The 25,293-nt window shown below is 38.9% G+C and overlaps 1 protein-coding gene across 1 annotated transcript; it reads right to left on the minus strand.

The window, feature by feature from the left end:
• Positions 1-809: 809 nt before the first annotated feature.
• On the minus strand, positions 810-24,727 carry gfra1b (gdnf family receptor alpha 1b). Its single transcript, XM_031751923.2, has 10 exons — positions 24,304-24,727; positions 23,568-23,876; positions 22,826-22,909; positions 10,609-10,787; positions 9,643-9,815; positions 8,378-8,487; positions 6,842-6,976; positions 5,399-5,595; positions 1,814-1,861; positions 810-1,118 (listed from the first exon to the last, which is right to left on the minus strand). The coding sequence occupies exons 1-10, from the start codon at positions 24,341-24,343 to the stop codon at positions 966-968; spliced, it is 1,428 nt and encodes a 475-aa protein (XP_031607783.1). The 5' UTR covers positions 24,344-24,727; the 3' UTR covers positions 810-965.
• Between the last annotated feature and the right edge of the window lie 566 nt (positions 24,728-25,293).

Genomic DNA, 25,293 nt, shown 5'->3' on the forward strand with positions numbered 1-25,293 from the left:
TAACATTATGCACTTTACCATCAAAATATAGTCACACGATAAAGTCATATCTGTAATCACGTGAGGAAAAGAACCACACCTCATCACATTTCATAGATCACAGCTAAGCTGGATAAAGCTGAGGCGCCTCAGTCACCAGATACTAACATAGAATCCCAAAATATTACAGACAATATGTTACAAGCTAACAGCAGCATACAGTAATAGTGTGCACTCGTGTGTCATTTTTACAAAGGCGATGGGATAAAGCCACAAAGCACCATGACAATCAAATATACAAAACTAGTCTATACCAAGTACTGAACGTGTAGAAGAAAAATGTGTTACTTTCTTCTGGCAGATGTGTCTTTTTTGTCCTTTGAGGATATCTTGACAAATTGGAATGAGTTTCAGCGTTTGATGAATCAAATGTCACACCAGTAAATGTTACTTGTCAATTTTGTCCGCTTTTAGTTTAACGCTTTTCCATTTCTGCTTTTCGTGACCTAAATCAAGGTTATTGACGGGCAAATCATAGCACAGTTGTGCAAAGAATGATGCATTTTATGCTTAAAACACTCTTCAGCATGTTGGCAGTCTATTCAGTCAAATATGCAGCGGCTGCACACATTCCAAAGAAATGCATTAATTCACATCAGATCACAGGGTTTATTTCCACCCCTTAAAAAAAAGAAGGCTCCTAAGCATGAATCAGATTCTTGAAGTCACCAAATTGCCCCCATGAGGCATGGAAGGCAAATGAGCTGATATCTCAGCAACAGATTCAGCAAGTCTGTTTTCCACACAGCAGCCAACATGTCATCCTTAGATACAATCCACTGTTGCCTGATTTCACTGTTCTTACCGTGCTGTTTGGTGGCTTCTAATTAAAGAAAAATGTAGCTGCTGCACTTGGGCAGATGCCTAAATTAAAAAGGGTCCAATCAGTTCTCCAGATAAAAATGTTGAGCGATAGTCCTCAGAGTCTACAAAAGCAGGAAACCTTCAAGCTGCAGTAGTGTTGATGTGAAGGCTAAGGCCAGTGCGAGGAGCATCACTGAGGGGTGTGAGCAGGTGATTTCAGCTGGTGAACTTCTAGCAATGGCGTTTGAGTCGTTGGACTCATCCAGTTGATGGTTCTAAGAGAAAAGATTAAGATGTAAGAATCAAAGTGGAAAGTTCATGAAAGATTTGTTGATACCGATGCATCAAAGTTCAGCTATATTCACCCCAGGTTACATTTAGCTATGTAGAGCTTTGTGGCTGTGTTAATAATATATCAATATACTCGTATTTTGGTGACCTTCCATCAGTCTCGTCAAATCATCAACTCCCCACCATTGTGCTCGGCAGTTGGTATGAGCTGTTCACTCTGGTCTGATCTGTCCATAAGGAAACTGCTCCAGACATCTTTGGGTTTGTTCAAGTGCAGCTTTGCAAACCTAAGCACTGCTGCCTCATGTCGTTTTTGTTTTTGGGGGTTTTTTAGGAGAGAAAAAGCTTTCCCTCTAAACAAACCATACTTGTTCAATTTTTTTTGAATTGCACTGTTGTAAACTTTAAAATGTAACATCCTAACTGAGGTCTACACAGTCTTGAGCGCTTGAGTTCTTTTTCTTTCGCAACTCTTCTGAGCTGCAAACTCTCATAGTTTGACCTTGGGGTGAAATTTGCCGAGAGACTATAAGACACACCCGAATGCCCATGGCCATAGACTCCTGTGAACGCTTTCTTTTTCAACGCTGCATAATTATGTAGAACTAAAGAATTATTGTATTTCATATCTCCTACAAGTCCACTATTATTTGACTTCACAGAATAAAACAGTTCTTACCACACACAGAGCAGAGTCCACTGTTTGATTTGACACTAGCTTTTGAGCCTGTAAGGAAAACAAGAAAAAATAGAAACATTAGCTTTCATTCTATTTTTTTTTAATGGGTTTGCAAGTATTTCAGATTACACCCAGACTTGGAGAGGTGCAAAAATGAAAACAGCAGACTGCTTTATTTTGCAATCCTCATATATTATAGGTCTTAACTCTTGGAATAATCTTCCCCTTGTGCAAGATGTATAGGATTCAAGTGCGTGTTTGTGAAAAAGTGTGTCCCTTCTTTGTTCAAGCTCAAGGTTATGACAGTCTTATGCATTAGAAGTTTTCTCAGACGGCTCAAAACCTTTTCAGCCAAACATAAAAATACCCACATGCATTTGCACAAACACAGCTACACACACAAACAAAAGGCAAACTCATAGATACAGATGGAGAACATAAATGATAAAGTGACTCTATAGCAGTTTGGAAACACAATAAACACCCCATGTGTTGGTTCTTAAGTAGAAAAAAATTCTATGAACCAGGATTGCGGAGAAGAATGATTAATTGCTCTATCGGAGGTCTTTTCTCCTAGAGGATGTTTTACTGGTGATAAATCATATTATCGCTATTAAAAGCCAATATGATAGATTGTCTCGCTTAAAGTATGTGATATCATCTCATTTAAAAATATAGCCCCATGGTATTTATCAGAGGAGAATAGCAGATATCTGAGTGTGTGTTGGTGGGGCCAAAAATTTCAGAAGGAGCTAGAGCTGCTATAAGCACAATCAAGCAAAACATGCCATTTATGATGTTAAATGTCAGAATCAGCACACTAAACTGATTTCCTACTATTGCATTTGATATTTGAAATATCCATTTGCATGTCATTATCTGCCACTGCTATGAAAATTCCCTGCAGCAGTTTTTTAAAAGTGTCACTTAGCAGACATTATTGCAAATAAGATGGTTTAGAATTGTGTACTCATACATGCAGTTCGATACCTGTTGAATTAAAATAAGTTTGAGCTATGTGAAATACTCTAAAATACAATATTAACACAAGGTCAGTTTAGTGTTCTTTTCAAGCTTTTAATGATCAGATTTCTGATTGGATTGGTTTTGGTACAAAATTAGAAAAATATAAAATTAGTGTCCAAAATGGTGTCCAAAAAGTGCCATAGTAGTTTGCGTAATTAAAAAAAACTGTAGTGAGATGCTTTTAATTGTAGTTATAGAGCCAGTAACACAGGCCTAGAGACTAGTCAGTGATCTCCTGACAAACATCACTTGCTGTGTATTCTCTGACCAGTTGGTGAGTGGTTGCTGGTGTTGCAAGGTGAATATGGTTAAAAAGAGGTATAAGGTGTTGCACCAAACACATCCAGCCATTGCTTTTGTAGAGCAAGATACCAAATTATTTACAAACACTCATCAACCACTCAAGGAGCAGAAGTGAAACTGTGATGCAAACCGTAAATGGAGATTGTTCCGTTTCAAAGTAAACACTGAGCCTTCTGAAACATGTTAGAAACAACTTTAACTTTGTAGGTGAATCTCCATTTCCGGTTTACTGTTTGGCAAGTAGTTGGCAAGTGTTTGCAGACGAATTAGTGTCTCGCATGTAAATGGAATCGATCAGTTATATAGCGCTAAATCACAAGAACAGTTGCCTCAAGGCAGTTTATATTGTAAGATAAAGACCCTACAATAATAAAGAAAACAGAGAAAACACTGACTTTCATATGACCCTATCAGCAAGCGCTTTGGCGACAGTGGGAAGGAAAAACTCCCTTTTAACAGCAGAACCAGGCTCATGGAGGGCTGGCAATCTGCCATGACCGGTTGGGGTTAGGTGAGGGGTGGAACAAATATTCACTTGGACTGATTAGGGTGTAGCAGTTAGTGGTCTCTGTGACCTTCAAAAACACAAGAATGTGTTAATTACAACTCCATTCCACACAAATCTCTAACAAACAAACAACAACAACAAAAATAAGTGATGACATTTCATATCTACAGTAAAAAGTCAAGTCTGGGCTGACATTGATGTAAACGCAATTGACTGGGGTTGGTAATCAACCAGGAGGTGATTCCACTTTATCACTGAACTACGAGCTGCTACAGTTGTAACAAAGTTAACTGCGTAACTTTAATCTCATTCTATTTCACCATTTAACATTAGGGGGGAAACACATTTGGTTCATCCATGCGATGATACTTTGTCCCTGCTCTGCAAACACACACAGTCACATACACACTACCCCTGTGGGCCATTTCTGATGTTACAGTGGCAACCAATTAGCTTTGACATGACAGCTTAGGAAACTCTGACTCCACACTGACATCTCATCTTTCTGCCCAGGAGGGGGGATTCTGTGCATGCCATCATAAAACCATCCCTGATCCATCAAGGTGACAGAGCCAGACGTCTGACACTCAGGCAGCAGCTCTGAATAGATCTCTATCTGATGTTTAGGTCTCAATTTGGATTCAGCCACATTCTTTTACAAGTTTGAAGAGCTTTTTGAATCCTCCAAAAGGCAGAAAAGAAGCCTGGACAGTTATCAGAATATTTTCTGGAAGACCTTTAAATTATATTCATTTTCCCTGAATGGAGACCTATTATGCTCTTTTTCAGCCCTGTATTTTTATTTTTATTTATTTGGGTATTCTAGAGTAGCATGGCTGTTTGTGTGAGCTCTATTGCTTCTAATTCATGATAATGCACATATCTAGAAATTCACGTGCTTATGTGAGCTCAGTGTAAATGCTGATATGTAAAAAAATGTAAGATTTTTTTTTGTGTACAATTTGAAGCCTAATTTTTGGGGTCATGGCGATTACTTTCACCCCATTTTGAAACCTATGTGTTTCATATGCGCATATCATATTGCTGACCACTGTCTGTTCAGCTGTGATGTATACTCCTCTATATGTGCTGCAGGCAGTGCTGTGATTATTGTAAACAATGAAGTGGAAGCCACTCTGCTGGACCATTACCTTGCAGCGCAGTGCCCTTTCGCTTAAGCGAGTAGCTCCTTAGAAGGCAATTAAAAATTTCCTAGTTAATGAGATCAGTGGAGGTTTACACTGATTGACATCATCCCTGTGAGTTTAATAGAATTTAATTTGTTCACTCTGTAATTGAAGATTTGTGACACTGGTAGCCTATATTGGCTTTTGGTACAATTTAAAAACTACAGAGTCAAATAAAACTGCAAGAGGAGAAAAACCTCTTTTGCTTCCTCCTGCTTAATTTGCACTTGCTACCCCAGCGTTTTAGAGACTGGCTTTTGTTGTTTTTTTATGTATCTGTAGCAAATATTTCTTACATTTAATTTTTGAATGTTTGGTGTAGTTTTTGTACTAATGTGGTCATTATCTGGCCTCCTTGACAACAAGCCAAGGTGCTCCCTCTAGGACAATAAATCACATCGAACTGAACTAAAATGAGTATCATCACAATGGTGTCTGTTTATTAGGGTTCAAGCTTCATATTTCTCTATAATTGTATTCCCAACCCCTTTAGTTTCAAATATAGCAGCTGTGTTGATGGGGAGACAAAAGATACAGGCCATACTCAAACAAAAACTTCACCTGCAGGGTCCCGCAGATGTGATATAGTGAGTTGCCATCAAGATCCAGTTTGGTCATGTCCGTCAGTGCATCCAGAGCATTATTGGTTCGTGCTTTACCCTTCCGAGTGATGCTAGGGTCTACTGTGGGCTGAATCGGGGGCTGGGGTTGCCAGACTCCAACGTCTGTACCATTCCCAAAAGCCTGGATGGCGTTACCTACAAGAAAAGAGTAAAAAAGTATTGATCTGTTCTGCAAAGTTTAGTCTTAGTTGTCTGTATTTGCTTCAGAAATAAGTGCAAGTACCATGACACCAAACGTTTTATTAATGTCCAACTAAAAGCTGCTACTAATTGATACTTTCAGTAATTGAGGAGGAAAAGACATGACGTGACCTTTCTTAAGAGCCTCTTTAAAAGCAGTGGCTGCATGTAATAACTGTGATTTACAAAACAGCCCAAAATTGGCTCCACAAAGGAAACACCAAAACCTTAAAGATAATTTCTATAATTTAATTTTGGCAAGATTAAGTTGACATTCATTGTAAGGTTTATTGTAAGGTTTCCAAAAGTGGCAACTACAGTGATCACAATGTTCTTAAAGCCACCAATGGATGATTTAGAGTAACATCTCAGTCCCTTACATGTGGTTATAAAACTGTCCAGTAAGCTACAGTGAAAACCAGATGTGACAGATGGCTGTCCCTCCCTGAGCCTGGTTTTGCTGGAGGTTTCTTCCTCTTAAAACGGAGTTTTTCCTTCCCACTGTTGCTCATTGTTGGGGGTTTTCTCTTTTTTATTGCAGGGACTCTACCTTACACTATAAAGCACCTTGAGATGATTGTTTTTGTGATTTGGTCTTTATCAATAAGATGAATTGAAATTGAACTGAATTCAGTCACTCATTCATTGAATCCGGCTCATTATAAACACAGACTGTATACAGACTTATTGCTGCTTGATGTAGAATTATTGTAGACACTATCTTAAGTATTCCCCCCCCGTGGTTGTTATGTCAAACCAAGTGGCTAATAAAAGTCAGGTTTCTGTTTAATTATAGCTCTGCTCTGCTCCTCAGACTCTTGTCGGTTGTTTGTCATTAAGGTAGCAAAGCATACTCAGGCTTCGTTCAGTGAGTGTACTGATGTAGCAAATTACTGCTGCTCCTCAGGCTCACTTCAACAGTTATTTCTCTATTAGAGTGATACTGTCCAAAGTAATGTTAGGTGTTAACTTGCATATATAATATCTGCATAATATAACATATGCAGACAAACCGCGAGTTTTATGACCAGTATTGTTGAATCACTGCTGTTAAATTCTGGCATCTCAGATCTGATACAATTTATAGCGCCATTTTTAAGTCTGGATAACACACCTGGTGAGTCTGACCCCAAGCAGAAAAGAATAATGCAAAGATGGGAGACAAGTTATTTCTGCAGGATGGGTGAATATGGGCACTTACGTAGACATCGGTTGTTGGTGAACAGCTCAACAAATTTATCACAGTCTGGCTTGCTGTTCCCACTGCCACTGCAGTCACACCACGGCGACAGGCTAATTCCAAAGGATCGCACATAATTGGGTGTCATTACTGTACCTGCAGCATAAAACACAGGTAGACCACTGTTAGTGAATGTGACTGTCGTGCCATTATTCCAGTGCAAACCTACTACCAGGACGTCTTTGGTTTATCGGGTAGGCTCGAGGCTCTGCATACATAAATAGAAATATTCAGGTCAGTCTGTGTGGGTAAGCAGATTCTCCACTGTAGGCAAACTTTAACCTGTTTATAAGTTTTACAGAACTTGCGCTGAATTAAAAGATGCTACATTAGAGTGAAACTCTCTGTCTCGACATTGACACTTGACATTGACAACTTGCTGCATCATGATTATGACACTCATTGCCTGGTACAGTATCCTCATTATGTGGCACGGCCAATGGTTTTTTTCCTTTTCAAGAGCATCCACATTCAAACAAGTGCTAATGTCACTGCAGGTGACACATAGCAGCTCTGAAGAGAGTTGTGACAAGTGTTTTCGGGGCTGCTGACGCTTAACACCCATTGTGAGTCCACAGTTACGACCAAACTGGGGCACATTGTACTTTATGGACGAAATAGCCAGATGAAACTATTCTTGGCTATTTTTTTCCATCTTAATGAAACTGAATAAAATGCTGATTTGTTTAGGGATCATTGGGGTTGAGTAGGCTCATACTTATTAGCGCTGCAAGTACATGCAGATTTTTGTGTGTGAAGGCAGAAATGAGCGGTTAAACTCGGGGGGGCCCATTAGAGGGTGTAAACTGTGTGAAGCATGATATGAATGGTGCAGATTAAAATGTCTGCCTGTTGAGTTTGCAATTGGTCACTGTTGCCCTGCGTTCAAATCTCATTACAAAAACTCAGTGGGACATCATTTTTCCTTTCTACATAATTAAACCTGCTGATGGAAAAAAAATCCTGAATTAAGTACTTTTCTGCACAGTGTTTTGGCTTATGAAGTGCGATGCCTTGTACACGCTACAAATTTGAAATTTATTGACTGTGAACTTGGGTTTCTTGCGGCTTTAACCTCGTATCTTAAGCTCTACTTTGGAAAATGCATGCCAAACTTGCAGTTTGCAGGTCAGCATGCTAGCTGCAGAGAGGCAAAGAAGCGGAGCTTATATAAAATGTAATTTATAATGGCATGGAATATATTCACATCACTTTTTCCCTACTTTTAATGGGTTTCCGTTGGCTTGTACTTTAAGAAAAAGCAAATGTGTTTAAAACTGCATTTTACTTCTAATTGAGCTGACAAAAAATCTGCAAATGACTGAAAACTGTGACCAAAAATCCCCCCACACCAAAGTAAATAAAGAATTTGTAAAAAAGAAAATACAAAGATATAATGACTTTGGTTTAATGTCTTAATGCTAGTTTGTCCTAATAGTGGCAGCAGATTCACTAAAATATCAAAAGTAATCCAGCTTTACAACCTGATTAACTTACCAATAAGACCTGAGTAAGAAAGCAGACAGTCAGCATAGTTCTCTCTAAGACAGCCAGATATGGAGTGAACCTCTGGCTGACAGTTGCTGATGAAGTCTGCCAGTCTTGACCTATGAACAAGAGTTAAAAGAGGTAGAAGAAGTCGCTGCCTTGGGGTTTTGACATATTTTTGAGTAAATGATCAGTAACTTCAAGTCAATTTTTCAAGGTTGTCACTTTTAAAAGCATTATATCACTTCCTGCTATGTTTGATCATTCCCTGGATTTCCCGTTCAGACCACTAGCACATGTTGTTTGTGCAAACATCAGCTTTTGTGTCAAAATGTCCTGACTGTCATGTTGATGATAGTTACTCGTGACAGTGTAGGTCTTTGGCACCCAAGACTAAAAAGTGATCTTCTGTGCAAAGAGTCCAGAGTTTTCATGCTTAAAGCTGCAGAATCAGGTCAGGTGCACGGCAGTCTTTGTTTTGTTTTTTTTAATTCATTTATAGGTTTCTATAAATTTGCACCCCGGGGTCTAACTGTCAATTTTAATGTCCTGAGGTGTCTGAAGGACAGCGCTTGATGCAAACTACTCTGAGAGGATAGTGGCCACTTCACACATCGGCCTAACAAGTGAAGATCCCTGAATGCCTTTGGGGTTGCATCAGGAAGGGCAAAAGTCTGCCAAATCAAATACACGGAGCTACCCGCAGCGCCGACCTCAGTCCAAAGGTGAAGGGTGACAAATGAAGCACTTGCAACACATGACACAATGACGGAATGAGGGAATCCATGGATGACAATGGACAAGAGGGTGAAACTAAATTAGTATTATTATTATATTAATAATATGTTGTTATAATTGTAGGATTCATTTACTCTATGGCCTTTTTAGCCACTTCATCTTCACGGCTCTTTATCTACTTACTAATTACTTTACTTTTACTGGTCACCTGGCTGTAGATTTAAGACATATTGTGGCAAAACTCCACGAGTGAATAAAAATGTGCCTAATTTATGCAATGTTTATAACTGACAGTACACGGCAACCTAGTCTAATTCGCACATATTTTTAGCAGTTCGATTACAGACTTAAAGTGGCTGCAATTTACGATAAATTACATTTTGAATGTTCAGTTTTCAATTTGTACTTTGCTCAAGATGGACAGAATGGTGAAAAAAATCTTAGTGGTTAATTTATGGTCATATTTACTGCCACAGAAAAACATCATGTAAAATGAATAAACTGGAAAGAAGTCTAAGTATCTCGAGGTGCCTTACCTGCATATGTAGTTGGTCTTACATGTGTTTTGAAGAGATAAACAGTTGGTTTTGTCCTTATCCTCATAGGAGCACACCGGTACAATGGTTTGACGTCTGCGTTCTGCACATGCTGTCTGATCCCCCGTTGGACAGGAGCAAAACAGCATCCCGTAGCTGTATTTCGTTGGAACCTTGGTTTTGCAAAGGAAACGGCATTTGACATTTAACGCTTGCTTTCTCAAACATCTGTGTTCTATATAAATTTCTGCATTGTTTCGATGGCATGGCATGCATCCAGCACAGCCAAAATATTAACCACTCTTTGAGCCCTCGCAAGCCGATGTGTAAACTGAACATCATAAAGCAAGGCAGAAAGTATGGTGTGGGTATGCAGCTATACTGCAGCTATGTGAATGGAGATAGAAATTAGACTGAAAGACAATTTAAATTTCATGTTTTGTCCTTAGCATCACAGATAACCAAAAAGAAGATTATGTGGCAACGTTTTTCTCTTCATAGAGATTTTGTGTGGATGCAGTGAATAAACAATGTTGCACTGCTGCTGTGAAATGTAAATAGTTTAACTATTTTAACCGAGCTGTTCTTCTTATTTACAGCAATACAACATTTCTATAACAGTCATTAAACATGTTTAAAACACTGATATAGGCTAGTTTACTTCCTGTTTAGAGATGCTGCTCTGCTTGGCTGTTGTTTCGTTGCTGCTGTTTAAGCATTCCTCCTCAGTAAAATGTTGTTTTTGACGTATATGAACTACAGTATCAAGAGCTATAATCTGGCAACATAACAGCAGCCAGTAGTCAGAAAGTAATAAGCAGGATTTTAAAACTGTTTATCTTCAAAATAAACCTCCGGTGTCAAATATGGTCTGAAAAAAATCTACAGAGGAGCCTCGAAATTTGTGTCTGCAAAAGCAGAGATTTTCGAAATAGAAAATGTGTAGGAAAATGGGAGGATAATTACCTTGTCAAAGAACTGTCTTAGAGCCTTGTGGCATTTGCGCTTGTTGCAAACCTCAGAAGTGGACACCCTGCTAGTGCAGGGGTTGATGTAAGCCGAGCGATACTTCTTACATGTGTCATTCAAGTTACAGGCCTTGGCAGCGTTCAGACAGTTGTTCTCCTTTGTGGAGGCAGGCTCGGCTAAGAGAGAGGAGAGAGTCACGCAGTTATTTAATATTTTCTAATGTGAGACTTACTGATTTTTGTGCGCTGTTGTTTAATCATGACAAAAGCCAAGCCAATCAAAATTAACATGGTAGGTAAGTTACATGAGTGAATAGTAAGAAATACAAAAAATAAGCGTAGAAATGTTTTCAAATCAGTTACGAAAATGAAGACGAAGAAAACAGGATCATCAGTGCAACTTTTATTCTTTCCCAACATTATTTTCACTTTGTGATGAAGCCCCCTTTCCTCTAAAAGTACCTGTTTTCATTAGTTTGCATCTATTTTCAAAGTAGCTCTCAGGTGCATCAAAAACTACAGTGTTATATAATTGAGAACAATAAACACTATTTATTACTGATTATGCTGCCATTATTGATCTATATGATGGGAACTGAGAATTTATCCCCATCAATCTCCAGAACAAAGCATCTGATTTTGAATGCATTTGGATCATTTACCATTAAATTGTTTGAAACTGCAGAATATATGAGAACAACTGTTCAGATAGAGAAGTCTTTTCTAGCAATTTAGCACAAAACATTCAAGCAATTTGTTGCTTCATTTAATGTATGCGGTGGAGTTGCTTTATGTATTTATCATATAGCTCCATCGGAACATCTCAGGTCTCTCTGATCAGGCCTTCCATTTATACTTTTAGCAGCAGAACTCAATAGTTGGAGCATCTTGACAGTTTATCATTCCCGACTGGATAAAAGCTAAAAACCCATCTTTGAGAGCATTAAAAAAAGCAGATGTTATGTGATTTTTGTGATTTCGACTGTTTTTCGTGTTCTCATACATAACATATGTAACCGAGGCTGATTTTGCCTCAAAAATACAAGTGCATCCTCAGGCACGGTTCACATTCCTTGGCTTAAGTTATGGAAATCGGGTCATCTCCGTTTCCATCCCTGTGTGCCTCGCCTTCCGTCACAGAAAAAAGCATTCTGTGGCCAAAATAATGCCTCTCACTTCTCATTTGTTGTCATTAAAGTCCTTCCTGCTCCACTGCTTTCTGCACAGTAACACAGACTGTATCCTCTGCCTCGACATGGAAGAATGAATTCTGTAATTTTGCCTTTTGAGGTGGAATTGAAGCTCACTGCTCTCTTTCATGCACCACAGAATGAGCTATGATTAAATCTGAATACATTCTTGAACTTTGGGTTAATCACATATTACAAAACCCATTACTTACATCTGACAAGTGACTAGAGATGTGGGCTGTGATCCTTCAGTGGCTGTTTGTAGCTTTCAGGTCGTGGGTGTTACGGTTTTACCTCCATTACTGTTAACCTGCAGGAAAATGCTGACCTAAGTTGGATTTAAAAACTGTTTTGAAAAAGTTATCACTTTTGAGGACCTGGGTTCAAATGTGGCTATCTGCATGTGCAAATTAACTGGCCGGGTTGTGTGTTAGTCAGAAGGTCATACTCTGAAGCCATATTGACATAATACCCCACAGCAGGTAGAAATGAACAACAAAAAAAGCGTTTTAGCAGTTAGGAAGCTCATTTTGGATTTATACTTTAGAGTAATTTGAGATCACAAAGAGTAATGATGTTGATATAGCAAAGTTCAACAATTACCTCACCCACATCCTCCCTCAGAGAACATTATGTCCTAAAACAGCATCACATAAAACAGTAATATGATTCTATTTCTTAACAAATTTAGTGTTGACATTAAGGCACTTTTACATTGCCACTGGGTTATACAGCATCAATGGGACTGGGAAATTCCATTTGAATGCTCTATTGTGTACCAGTATGTATTTGCTTGTTTAGTTGATTCTTGTGTTGCATTTTTCTTTCTGTGTTTCTTTGTGAAATAAACACTGAATTATCAAAGATAAAAACTTTATGAGTAACATATTCAGTTATAAGGCCTGCTACTGAGAAAAAACAAGTCTCACACAGGCTTCTTCTGTTTCTCCCCCCCGAGCAAGACCACCACTGCAGTAAATGACAAACCGAGGGATCTGACCCCATGACCTCTAATGGGATGATACAAAGCATTTGAAAGACTGTCGGCCAGGTAGGCCTACATATGAAACTCAGACAAGAGGATAATTATACTAGCCTTGGGGGAGTAATGATCACAAGCACCTGCACCTCTCCACCAAACCTATATGTGTAATGTTGTGAGAAAGTATTTTCCCCTTCCCTTCTTAGTTATTTGCATATTTTTCACACTTATATGCTTTCAATCATCAAACTAATTTTAGCATTAGACAAAGATAACCTGAGTAAATACAAAATTCAGATCTTAAATGATGATTCATTTATTAAGAAAAAAATGTATGCAAATCTACCCGGCCCTCTGAGAAAAAATCATTTCCTCCTAAACCTAATAGAAAGAACTGCATGTAACCGTTTGCGATAACTGTCAATAAGTCCTTCACATCACTGTGGAGGAATTTTGGCTCACTCTTTTTTTGTAGAATTGAGCCACATTGAAGGGGTTTCTAGCATAAACGTGCTGTCTAAGGTCATGCCAAATCATCCCAATTGGATTAAAGTCTGGACTGTGCCTAGGTCAGGGGTGTCCAACTCCAGGCCTCAGGGGCCGGTGTCCTGCAGGTTTTAGATGTGTCCTTGATCCACCACAGCTCATTTAAATGGCTAAATTACCTCCTCAACATGTCTTGAAGTTCTCCAGAGGCCTGCTAATGAACTAATCATTTGATTCAGGTGTGCTGGTGGTATCAGGGTGATATCTAAAACCTGCAGGACACCAGACCTCGAGGCCTGGAGTTGGACACCCCTGGCTTAGGCCATTTACATATGGACTTGCTGCTGTGTTTTGGATTTTGGATTTTAAATAACCCAAGTGCTCTTGAGCTTCAGCACACAAAATGATGACCGGACATTTTCCTTCAGGTTTTTTCTGGTAGAAGGCAGAATTCATGGTTCCATCCATCAACCTTCCAAAATGTTCAACTTTTGTCTGTCTAATCCGCAGATAGGAAGGCGCAAATGCTTTTTCACTGAAAAGACATAATACAATAAACATAAGAAAACTGGAAAAAACCAGGGCCCCTGAAATAACACTGAAGCCTTTAATTTCAGTTCAAGGCGCCTCAAGGCAATTTACATTGTAAGGTAAGCACCCTATAATAATACAGAGAAAACCCCAATAATCATCTGATAGTTGGGGTCAGCCAAGTTGTTTATTATTTATTTATTTTTTCTTGTTGACAGTGATGTTGTGTATAAGTGTTACATGGCTAATGAGACACTTGAGTGTTTATTTTTTTCTCACTGCCATTTTATGCTAAATCTCTCTGCAGTACTACTGCGCTGAACAGTGACCCTAAAATTAAGGTAGATAACTGACCTTGAATTCTAAGGTTACACACCTGTTTACTACTTTCAAACTACTCATAAAAAATCATGAGGTAGTTGTAGGTTGTTGTTTTTGTGAATTTAAAATTTAATGAACTGACTAATCATTTCAGTCCACCCAAACTTTGAAGTGTATAGCAATCAAAGTAGAAAAAAAGGGAGGATCCTGCGTGTAGGGTTTGTTGCATCCAGGTTTCCTGGCAGGAAAATCCTCAAAGCTTTGTGCACCTCTGCCGTCCCCTTTCTTTAGCATATCTTTATGGATTCAGACAAATTTCTCATTTCTATGCAGACTGCACATGGAATGAAGCACACAAAATTTTCTGGATTGATGCTACCATTAAACACATTCCATTCAGAAACAGTAGAGCTGTCCCTTTGCTATAGCCTTCCATTTCACTGAAGCGGTCCTGGATAACAATGTTCGGCAAAGAAATTGCTCGATCTGCTCCTTTTTTTTTTTTTCTCTGAATGTAATCCAAGAACATTGATAGGAACATCGTGGAGTTGCACTTTTGTCTGCGTATGACATAAAAATCCTCTCTTGTCCAAGGGACACAGATTAGAGTAATACTGAGAATTCATGTGACCCTTAAGCTAACCATCAACAGCCAGCTGTGTGCCTGAAGCTCTCAAGTCAATAAGTCTTAAAAAGGTGTGGATTACTGTGAAACTCACTGAACAGGTTTAGTTAAAAATACTATGACATTCCCCATAGAGTGCAGCAAAATTTCTAATCTTATCACGTCATATTTTAACATAATACTTTTTTAGCCATCTGCCAAGTGCATAATTGAATTTATGAAAGATTGCTGTTTAATTGAAAAATGAATTTTAACTACCATAATGGTTCCCTGGCTATTGTTATAGCTGTCTGTCTGTTATAACTGATTTTCTGAGAGGTTTGATTAATCATAGATTTTCTTATAAATCTTTCAATACTTTTCAGGACTCTTTATTTATTTATTTGACTCTCGTATAAATGAGATATCTTATTTTATGAGTAAAATAAGGCCAGTAGTGTTAAATGTCTTCAGGCTGTATAACACTCTGGCACAATGCCTGATGCGACTCTCTCCTCACTTTACTCAAAATTCACAAAGTCACATACCTAAACTTAAAAACAAGAACTTTGCCATTTAGATAATGATTCAAATTAATATCGTTCATAGCGTATCAGTGATTTACTTCATCTATTATAACCCGTCTCTCTATTCAGTGTCGTCTTTGTAATTTAAAAAAGCCCTGAATTGGTCAGAGCCTCTCCATCATGGCATCTGGCCTTCTGTCAGGTTTCCTGCCAGCATCACTAAATCCACACCAGTGTCTTAATACTTGACCAGACCCAAGACCAATTTATTAAATGCACCAATGCAATTAGCAAAATCCCCCTTAGTTTTTACCGCAGCCATTATTCCTTTCCTCCATTTAATCCTCTAGTAGCTCATTTATCGTGCATTGATTTAAAGAGTAAGCTTAAGTAGCTGCAGAAATGTTATGCTGAGAATGAAATTCCCTACAGAGTCCCCGATGATTATGATTGCCTGCGGACATTACTCACATGATCAAATTTTCCTGTAATAATAATGCATGTGCGCTGTGACAAACATGTCACTATGGAAGCTGAACTACCCGTTTAAATTTCAGGTTGTTGGGGGCATTTTCTGTTACCAGACAGCTTCTACTTAAAGTAGAGTATTTTTGATTGGACTTGGTGTGCTATCAGTGCAGGATATTGCAGAAAGAAAGGCTGAGCTCTGATTGCTGTGAGTCAGATATGATACCCAGGTGCACCTCTGCTTTGTGCTTTTGTTCTATTTTGTTGTTTTGTTGTTTGCCAGTTAAAAATGGTAATTTTCTTTCCGTTTTTGCTCTTACTTTACAGGGTTTTTGTTTTGTGTGTTACTCAAAGAGATGTACAAAAAGGCCTGGCCAGAGCAACAACTATTTTTTTTTTTTGATGGTTAGGTTTTATCTGTAAAATTACAGTGAACTGTGTGGACAAATGTTACACAACAACATTGTTTTTAAAGCCTTTTTTTGTGCATACTTTGTACTTTCCTTGTACATCCTGTCATGGAAAAAAAGTAGTCTTTCAGTCCTAAGTTTTTACTTATCAAAACATTATTGTTAGAAATCCAGTCTTTACCAGATGAGTTTAGACTGGTACCATTTTATCAGTACTAAGTCTTAAAATTAAATGTAATTATTCATTTTAGAAAGATTTAGTCAAAATGGAGCAGTGGGTGAAAAACTCAGTGCAGTAAGTACAGCATTAAATCTTATTACGTGGAAATTAAGCAGTTAGGTAGTAACGAGGTGCAGCTAATTAAATGCACTTGATTAACTGATCATCAGCAAGAAGGAACGCCTCTATAAAAGCACAAGTTTGGGCAGTTTTCAGGTCTGGAGCATTTAGGTGGGTGCTAACCCAATACCATGGACGAAATACATCAGCAATGATCTTAGAGAAGCAATTGTTGCTGCCCTTCAGTCTGGGAAGGGTTTTAAGGAAATTTCCAAATAATTTGAAGTCCAAGATTCTACAGTGAGAAAAACAGAGAAAGGCAGTTCCCAGCAGTGGATGTCTCAGCAAATTCACTCCAAGGTCAGACCATTCAATGCTCAGGAAATCTTCCAAAACACACAAACAACCAAGGGCTACATCTCAGAAAACAAATGATTAGCAAGTTAAAGGTTAATCTTCTTCACTGTATAATTTTTAAAAAGCAAAGCTTAAGCTTAGGTTTGGAAAACTTTATCTGAACCAACAACAATACTTCTGGAACAATGTCCTTTGAATGGATAAGACCAAAGTCGAGATATTTGGCCATAAAACACAGGAGCACGTTTGGCAAAAGACGAGTGGCACATCAGCACAAATGCCTGAAAATGTTAAGCACAGTGTTGGAGGGGTGATGATTTGGGCTTTTCTTGAGGCCACAGGACCTGCACTCCTGGATTTGACCTTGTTAAATAGAAATCAATAAATCAATAGAAAGTGTAATATGTCATGCACTTATGTTCATCTAACATTATATTGACTTAATTTTAAAACATGCTAAGAACCACATGAGTTTTCTAATCATATGCTTAGATCTGACATAGATTATTTCTTTTTATTGTGTAATTCACCTTTTTACCATGAAGAAAGAAGTCTACAGTGACAGCTGTCACAATGATTAAGTCAGACACAGAATAACAAGCAGTGGTTGGGATGGGTTGCACAAGGGCTTGCAGCAAAAATGTGCAAATTAAAACTACCTAAATAGCACCACTACTGCAAATTTTCCAATTACATGGATCAAAAGGTATCACACTGAGATCAACTGATCTGTGCAAATTTCTCATATCTAAAACGATAATATAAAGTAAAACAATTATTAGATTAAAGCAATAGTAGTTAATTACATTTTTGTTGGACTTTTTACCCAAAACTACCGTAATCACTGCAGGTCTTCAGAGTTTAACTGCATATATGACACAATCAAAACGTTAGAATGCCTAGAGTGTTTTTTTCTGTAAAGGAGTAATGCACACATTCATGACAATGTGTATGTGTACATATTCCTGTGTGTGGGCATACGGTGTGGTAAACTCACATAAAATAACAGCACGCTTGTCAGAAAACACTATCATGTGTCACCTGCAACCTACAGCACTTTATTTTCGCATCTCAAAGCTATCATTAGCAATTGCCTGCATCACTTACGGTTGCATATCCACTCTGCCTGCCGCGCACAACTTATCATGGCTAAGCCATAAGGTACACTCATCATGTTGAGGAATTTCTGCTTTTCAGGCCATTTTACTTCTTCCGGTAACATTCATATGTGTCAGAGCGGCAAGAAATGCTGGAATTGGGTTAGTACGTTTGCAAATGACAGCCTGCGAACTTGCATTTTTGTGTATTTTGTAGTTTCCATACCTAGTATTTGATACTATCAGTCATGCCAAGAATGTCATTGACCAAACAGTTTTGCTTTGCATGAATTAGGGAAGGTAGCAATAGTTCAGTTACAGAGCTTCATGGCAAAGAAATTAGGCTGTTTTTCAGTTTTACAAGGCATGTCCAGCAAACACAACTATTTAGCTGTCTTTCACAGTAAACTAACAAATGCATGTATTTAATAATAAGAGAGTAATGCAGTATATCTCCAGTTCACTGACATACCATGCTGGAGATGGTTATTCAACATCTTCATTGGATTTTAGTGTACAGATATTGGTGGATTTGTGTAGTCTTCATATTTAGATGCAGTAGCATATAACTAAAACCTCTTATATTTTAAATGGTGTGCTTACTATACAATAAAGTTTTGTTGTTTTTACTTCATGGCACCGAATATCTGATATTTGCTGTGTAATTACTCAACATATAAGTGAATTTCAGACCTCATAATTGAATTCAGTTGGAATAAACTGAGCTTTTTGCGGTTTCAGAGGGGGCAGAAAAAAACAAAGGGGAGAGGAAGTGCCATCCAGTGATTTGCTGATACGGCTAAAAGCAGGTTTGTGCAGAAAGAGTCAGCAAATTTAAAGTGTTTCTTCTGCTGATAGCCACACTGATGTTCAGCTGGAGAAGTTTGCTCACATATGGATAGTTCACAGGCAGACTGAGGCCAGCAGCAGAGGACAAATACTACTGAGGATTAATCTGTTGCTTCAGGCATCTAGACCCACTGAATTATTCTTGAGATTCTTGCAATGGAAAATCATCATGGCAAGCTTCATCTCTTTTTCAGTGGCTATATCCTCAGCGGGACTGCTGATGAGATCTGCGGATGGACTGGGAGGAGGGGGGAAAGATACTGGGATCAGCTCTAGGGCCAGTAACTAGTAGTGAGATTTTCTTCAAGAAAATAACTGCTTCTGTGTTAAATTTGAGGATCTGGCTTGAGGAGGTTTTGGAAACTTCTGCAAGATATCAATTAAGGATGGGGTGAAGAACATTTGTTCAGATTTGTAGTGGTTATAAAGTAGCTTCATATGAACATGAGCGGCTGGAATTTAATGGTAGGAATTAAGTACAAAAAGCATGCATAAGACTGCACTGACACAATCCAATCTCAAATTTCAAAGAAGCAATGCATGCAAACATAAATAACTGATATGAACAGCTTTCCTTTTTAAGAGGAAGCATTTTATTAAAAATGAAATTGTATTTGCTTAATTTATTGCTTAATATTATGTACACTATGTGCTACTGAAAAGAGCCTCTTGGAATGGATTCGGCGCTCATACCACCGCCGCCAGCCTCGAATGCCCTGAAGTACCCTCGTAGATTTTAATAGACATAAATGCAGTGTGTTAAGGGCAGTGCTGTAGCCCCACGGTTCCCTCTGTCTGCACACCAGTATCTGTAAAAAGCACTCTCACTGATTGATCGCCATCATTGATTTATAAATGACGCAGCATTTCATTTCAGTAGCTCCTCGCGGCTATATTCTACCAGTTAGTGGCCTCGATGTCACGCCTTTCAGTTTGAATCGATAATGTTATCAGTATGACATAAGAAAATCTTTTCGCTGGTGCCATAATGACGTAACACAGGCAATACTCAAAAATCAAAAGAGGTAGAGTAATTGTCTTGACTTTGCGTTATGAATGCCCTCTGTGTTATTCGTTCATTTGATATTCTGCACGCCTATCTCAACAAACACTGGATTAATTGCAATGACGTCTTCAGAAACAGTTCTCCAGGCTTCCTGAAGGACATCCCAAAGCTTTTCTGCCTTTTGTTCTGTTCTCTTTCAACATGATCTCACACTGCTTCAGTAACGGTGACAACAGGTCTCTGGGGAGGCCAATCCATGACAGACAGTGCTCCATTGTGTACTACATTGGCAATGTGTTTGGGATCATTGTAATGCTGAAAAGTGAAGCTGTTGCCAATCAGGTGTTTTGCATGCCAGATCAAAACCTGATGGTTCTTTTACAATTTTTGATAACGACACACTGAAATGTAGCCCCAAACCATGATAGAGCCTCCACCATGTTTTACAATTGGCTGTAGACACTCACCGTTGTATCTCCCTGTATGTATTGATAACAATAATTCGATAAGACCTGTTGTTACTGATTTTCAGTCAAGTTCTTGTGTAATTTGACAAATCTGTTTTTCTTCCTTCTTTAGGCCTGCTGCATCTTTTTATCCTTACCTACTTTCCTCTTTATTTTTCAGGATACAGTGCACACCATGCCAAGATATAACAAGTCTTCATCTAATGGCTGTTTAGAAATCACCTTGTTATGGTAAACATACTATTTAGCGCCCATCAAAAATAATGAAAAATGCCATTTTTTTTTCTACACTGTTTTTCTAATCACAACTAAAGAAATTGGAACTAATTATATGTTTTCATAACACGCACAGCAAATTCATAGATGCACTAAGGGATATATACATATATATACTTGTCATTGAGCAAGATAAGCCTTAATGATTAACATCAAATAATTTACCACAAAAAGTGTTTGCAAAGTCATCAAAAATATATATATCGCTACTTCTAACTAGTCTGGGAACAATGTTTTAAGGACTGATTGATGCACTGGCGTTTTATATGATTTCACTGCTGACTAAAGGAAAAGGATGGCAGCAGAGGTTTCTGGGAGAACTCTCTGTGCTTTAGAGAGCATAAAAAACTCATTGGACATCATTTTATCATTCAGTAGATCAGTGATCATAAAAAAATTGGACAGAAATTTCAAAGAGCTCCGCTGGGGTGAAGAAGAGGAATACTCTGACCGAGTAACTCAAGCCAAGAAGATCAACCAATATCAGTCTCACTGAGCTCTTCTTGTTGACTGAGGGAAAGGAGACATCATAACAAGTGCTGACGCTGGCTACAGTGAACGTCAGTCCTTTAAACAAAATAACAAATAAAATTACTTTTTTTGTTTGTATGTTTCTGACCAATTTAAATCCCCAAACTCTTTTAAAAAAAGCTACATTTCTTTCTTATACTGTTAAAAATCCATGATGAGACATGGCATTTACTGGAGACGCCTGTACTTTACTTCTAGTTAAATGTCCTGAAGCACAGAGCAGAAAAAAAGTGTTACTGTTCAAATATTTATTATCTGGGTGATATAGCAGTCAGAATGGGGAGTATTATGCCTTAACAGTAGACTCCAGGGGGTACAGTACCTATCATTGGATCTTGGCTCGCATGTGCATCATTTTACCCTTTTGATTGCCCGAGGCCTGGCTTAGTTGCAGGCAGGAATGAGGTCACTTATGGCAAATGGATTCCTGATATCTAGACTACTGAATGATTTATTTATTTATTTGTAAAGGCTATAGCTGCTTACGTTATAATGGCTCCTCAGAGCCATGGCTGCTTCCTGATTTGTCTTGCTCACAGTGTCTAGGTAATCTAAATTATTACTTAAAATAATATTTTAATAATGACGAGTAAGTTTTGAATTTCTTTTTTTTTAAAGTATATCTTGATAAAGATTTTTCCCATGTATTCAAAAGGATTCCTTGGAATTTTTGGGATGTCGTGGAACTCGCACATGATTTTGCGGCACTATTTCAAGCTGATTTTGTTTTATTTCTTGGCCTTTTAATAAATCCGACTTGGTTTTACTGGTTATCGTGGACGCTTTGTCACTTTTGCAATTCTTCACAGTCTCTCATTGCCATACCTACAGGTATCTCTTCAGTATCTTGCTATAATTCCAGCACAGGTGAGAAATGTCAATTAAAGTAATGTTTTCTTTTTCTCAGTGTTGAAATACAGTTGTGCCCTCGTCTCTGAAGCAGCACCACTGTGATATGCCAAGTGGATTCAGTCATAGGAAGAGCGAGAGACATGGAGAAAGAATCAAATGACCACTTTTTTCTTTTTTTGCAATGAAATGGTAGCTGGCCAGTGCAATAGACGCCCTCCTCCTGGCAGAAGCCCAATATTGAGGCATGCCAGAGAGTTCTGCACTTGACACACACACACACACACACACACACACACACACACACACACACACACACACACACACACACACACACACACACACACACACACACACCTCTTGTTCTATCAGTGCCATTGAATGCACACAGATGGTTAATTGCCTCACTGTGAATGTGTTTATGGGATCTCTGCAGATCTAATTTTGGGCCTGCCTAGGTGTACCCTCCCTGGTCCACCTGCACTCTTTTGACATTTGAGGACACATATGGCATTTACCTTTACAACAAGCAAATGGTTCCTGTTTTTTCTTTCTCTCGCTTTTCAAACCAGGCATTCAGCGCTCGCGGTCTCCAGCAGCTCAGACAAAACCTCCTCTATGCTAAAAGGATGATTAATTCAAAACTAGCACATAAACGCTACTCCCCGCGTTATACTGTGACAGTGGAATAACATGCAGACCCCTCATCATTGCTTTGAGGGTGAAATACACTAAATTACTCTGCTTTGTGTATGGTGGGTCACAGTGGCAGATAAAAGCTTTTGTGATGGATAATGGGCGTTGAAAGCTGCAGCCTGAAACCAGACAGCAATAGCAAAAAGTGGTTGTCAAATAGTGACAGATTTGTGGCAGCGATGTGGTGACTTAAGCTGGGTTTAAAGAACAACTGAGAAATAATGGCCGTGACTTAACACTGCACAGCGTCCAAAGTGAAACCTCAGGAATGCAAAAACAGGTTCTTACCAGCTATGATGGGAGCCAGGCGGAAGATATCCGAGAGCCGGCTATTCACTGGTTCATATGGAGAGTATTCCAGCAAATCGTTACCTGCATGGCAAAGAGCAAAGGTGTGTGTTTGTGTGTGTAACAGCATAATATCAGATCCATAAACCCTCACGCAGATATGAATTTGTTGTCATTTAATGACGATTTGATGTTAGGTTTGGATTTATTATGATCAAATGGGATTAATCCCAGTTTGATGCAGTGTGAGAACAAGGTTTATCTTGGCATGTACTGTAATGTGTCTCACCGTGATATTACAGATATGAAAAATGTTCCCTGCTTGAAGTCATAAACAGATATGTAGAATGATAAACTTTGATGATGATGAGTTCAGACATAACCTGAAGTCAAGTAGCTCACCCAGGTACAGGTTTGAGGTACAGATTTGTCTCTACGTTGCAGTTTCTTGACATTTATGATAAGCTTATAAAAACTGAAGTATTATTGCAGTATATAACCTTGCAAATTTGTTCCACGTTTACCAACGCATGAGTGGTAACTGTCCAGCAGTATGTAATATCATAGAACAGGAGGCATTCAGCCTACTTTGTAATCACTGTACTTTAAATACTTTATATTTCTGTGCCTTTACATAAGTATAAATGTACATTTATAAGTTCAGGACTAACTTGTACTGATGCTTTTACTTGAGTAGTCTTTATTAATGCCCAGTCCTCTACTATAAATGCACATGAATTACCCTGTAAACTCTGATATATGCTCCAAAATATCCGCAAGCAGTTTTTCTCCTTTTTCATGCCTCTTCGGCATCGACAGTTGTAAAGGGGGCTCTGCTTCATGGCATCTATAGCGCTGCGGCACTCGCCCTGCGCCTCGGCACCGTGGACCGCGCTGAAGTTGCTCTCCCTCCCCGCCACACACTGCCTCATTGTCCGGTACTTGGTGCTGCAGGAGTACTCCTTTAGACATTGTTCACTGGCCTTTACGCAGTCCAGTCGGACGGCTCGGGAGGCTGAGCCGCTGTCACCCTTCAGGGTGAACACAGAATCTGGGAGTAAGAAACAAGAGTGAGTGAGAATGATTTGTGGAGTCCGTGTAAACTACTTTACTGACACTGCATTACGCACAGCTTAGACATCTGTCAGTACACACTGCTTAATTGGAGAGCACTTTTGTTGTTGTTGTGCTGTTTCATACACAATACACATAGGCTACACATTACTGCTGACACGCAAATATGCAGCGAGCACCAGAAAAGCTATGAACCCCGGAGGCTCACAACCGTGTCCCAGCAAGCAGAACAAATCAGTTCAATTAACTTCTGTTTTGCCGCTTGGCGAAGGACGCTCCTTGTTCACCACCACCCTTCTGTTGCTTGAATTTATTCATATGAGCTGCAAAGGAGCACGCGCCGTTTTGAAAACGCATGTTTATGTATAAATTATAGGAATTCAACAGATGAATGTGGCACTTACCCAGAAAGGACAGTATAATGAGAAAAGTTGTTAAAATCATTGCGCTTTAGAAAATGTTCTTTTTTTTTTTTAACGAGGTGTTCCGGGATTAAAAGAAAATGACACGAGAACTTGTCAAACTGATCCACTTGTCCTCTGGTTGCACATTGTGCGAGAGAAAAAGACGAAGCATCCTGTAGATCCAACAGTGAGAATCCCAGCTCTCCACCGGAGTCCGGCGGCTAAAACCAAACCGTGCGAACCTGCCGGACTTTAGGACGACACAAAAAGCGAGTGAGACGCAAAGAAGCGCGCTGATGGGCCATCTCCACTTCACCCTATTCGCGTCAACTCCTGCTTGTCTGCGGGGGTGCTTAATCCGACGCAGTCCTGCAGGTTGGAGGAGGAAAACTTTGCAAACAGAATCTCTGGAAATCACATCATAAAACCCTAAAAGCAATCAGTCCAACTTGAAAAATGGATTATTTTATCTTGAGCAGTCCATCACTGCCTGGAATGGAATGAAAGTGTTTGTTTTTTTTAATTTATTTATTATTTTACATCCAGTTAAACGAAAAAAAGGGGGAAAAATACTCCGTTTAGATGAAAGGACTTTAAAGCGTAAAACCTAAAATAACGCGGTTGGATCTGGACTGTCCTCCACTCTAATGGAAAAAAACGCAGAAGCTGGGGATGCAGCGTGCGAGGGCGTGACGTCATGCAGCTGTGCGCCCAATAACCTTAATAAAGCCATTAAGAGCCTCCATTTACATCAAGCTGTTAAGGCAGTCGCAACAAATGGTTTGCCAGCGGCGAGCAGGTTACACATGTAAAAGACGTGTAAGAGCGATTCCAGCTGAATGGAGCTCACTTATTAACCTCGTGGAAGATCAACATTTATAATAGCTTATTATATATTTATGTAACCCGCAGGCCCGCGTGACAGGTTTGACATAAATCTCTAAAATTGAAATTAAAAACGACTAAATTGTGACGATTTTCAAGTGTCTG

This window comes from Oreochromis aureus, linkage group 8 (genome assembly GCF_013358895.1).
Source record: "Oreochromis aureus strain Israel breed Guangdong linkage group 8, ZZ_aureus, whole genome shotgun sequence".
NCBI classification, from domain to species: Eukaryota; Metazoa; Chordata; class Actinopteri; order Cichliformes; family Cichlidae; genus Oreochromis; species Oreochromis aureus.

What these genes read in the sequence shown, in the direction of transcription:
- gfra1b (XM_031751923.2), bottom strand. Translation starts at nt 24,343, where the DNA reads ATGATTTTAACAACTTTTCTCATTATACTGTCCTTTCTGG. An exon ending in TAAGACAGTTCTTTGACAAG is followed by an intron (nt 9,816 to 10,608) that starts GTAATTATCCTC and finishes TGCAAAACCAAG; the next exon opens with GTTCCAACGAAATACAGCTA. An exon ending in ACATCTGCGGGACCCTGCAG is followed by an intron (nt 1,862 to 5,398) that starts GTGAAGTTTTTG and finishes TTTTCCTTACAG; the next exon opens with GCTCAAAAGCTAGTGTCAAA.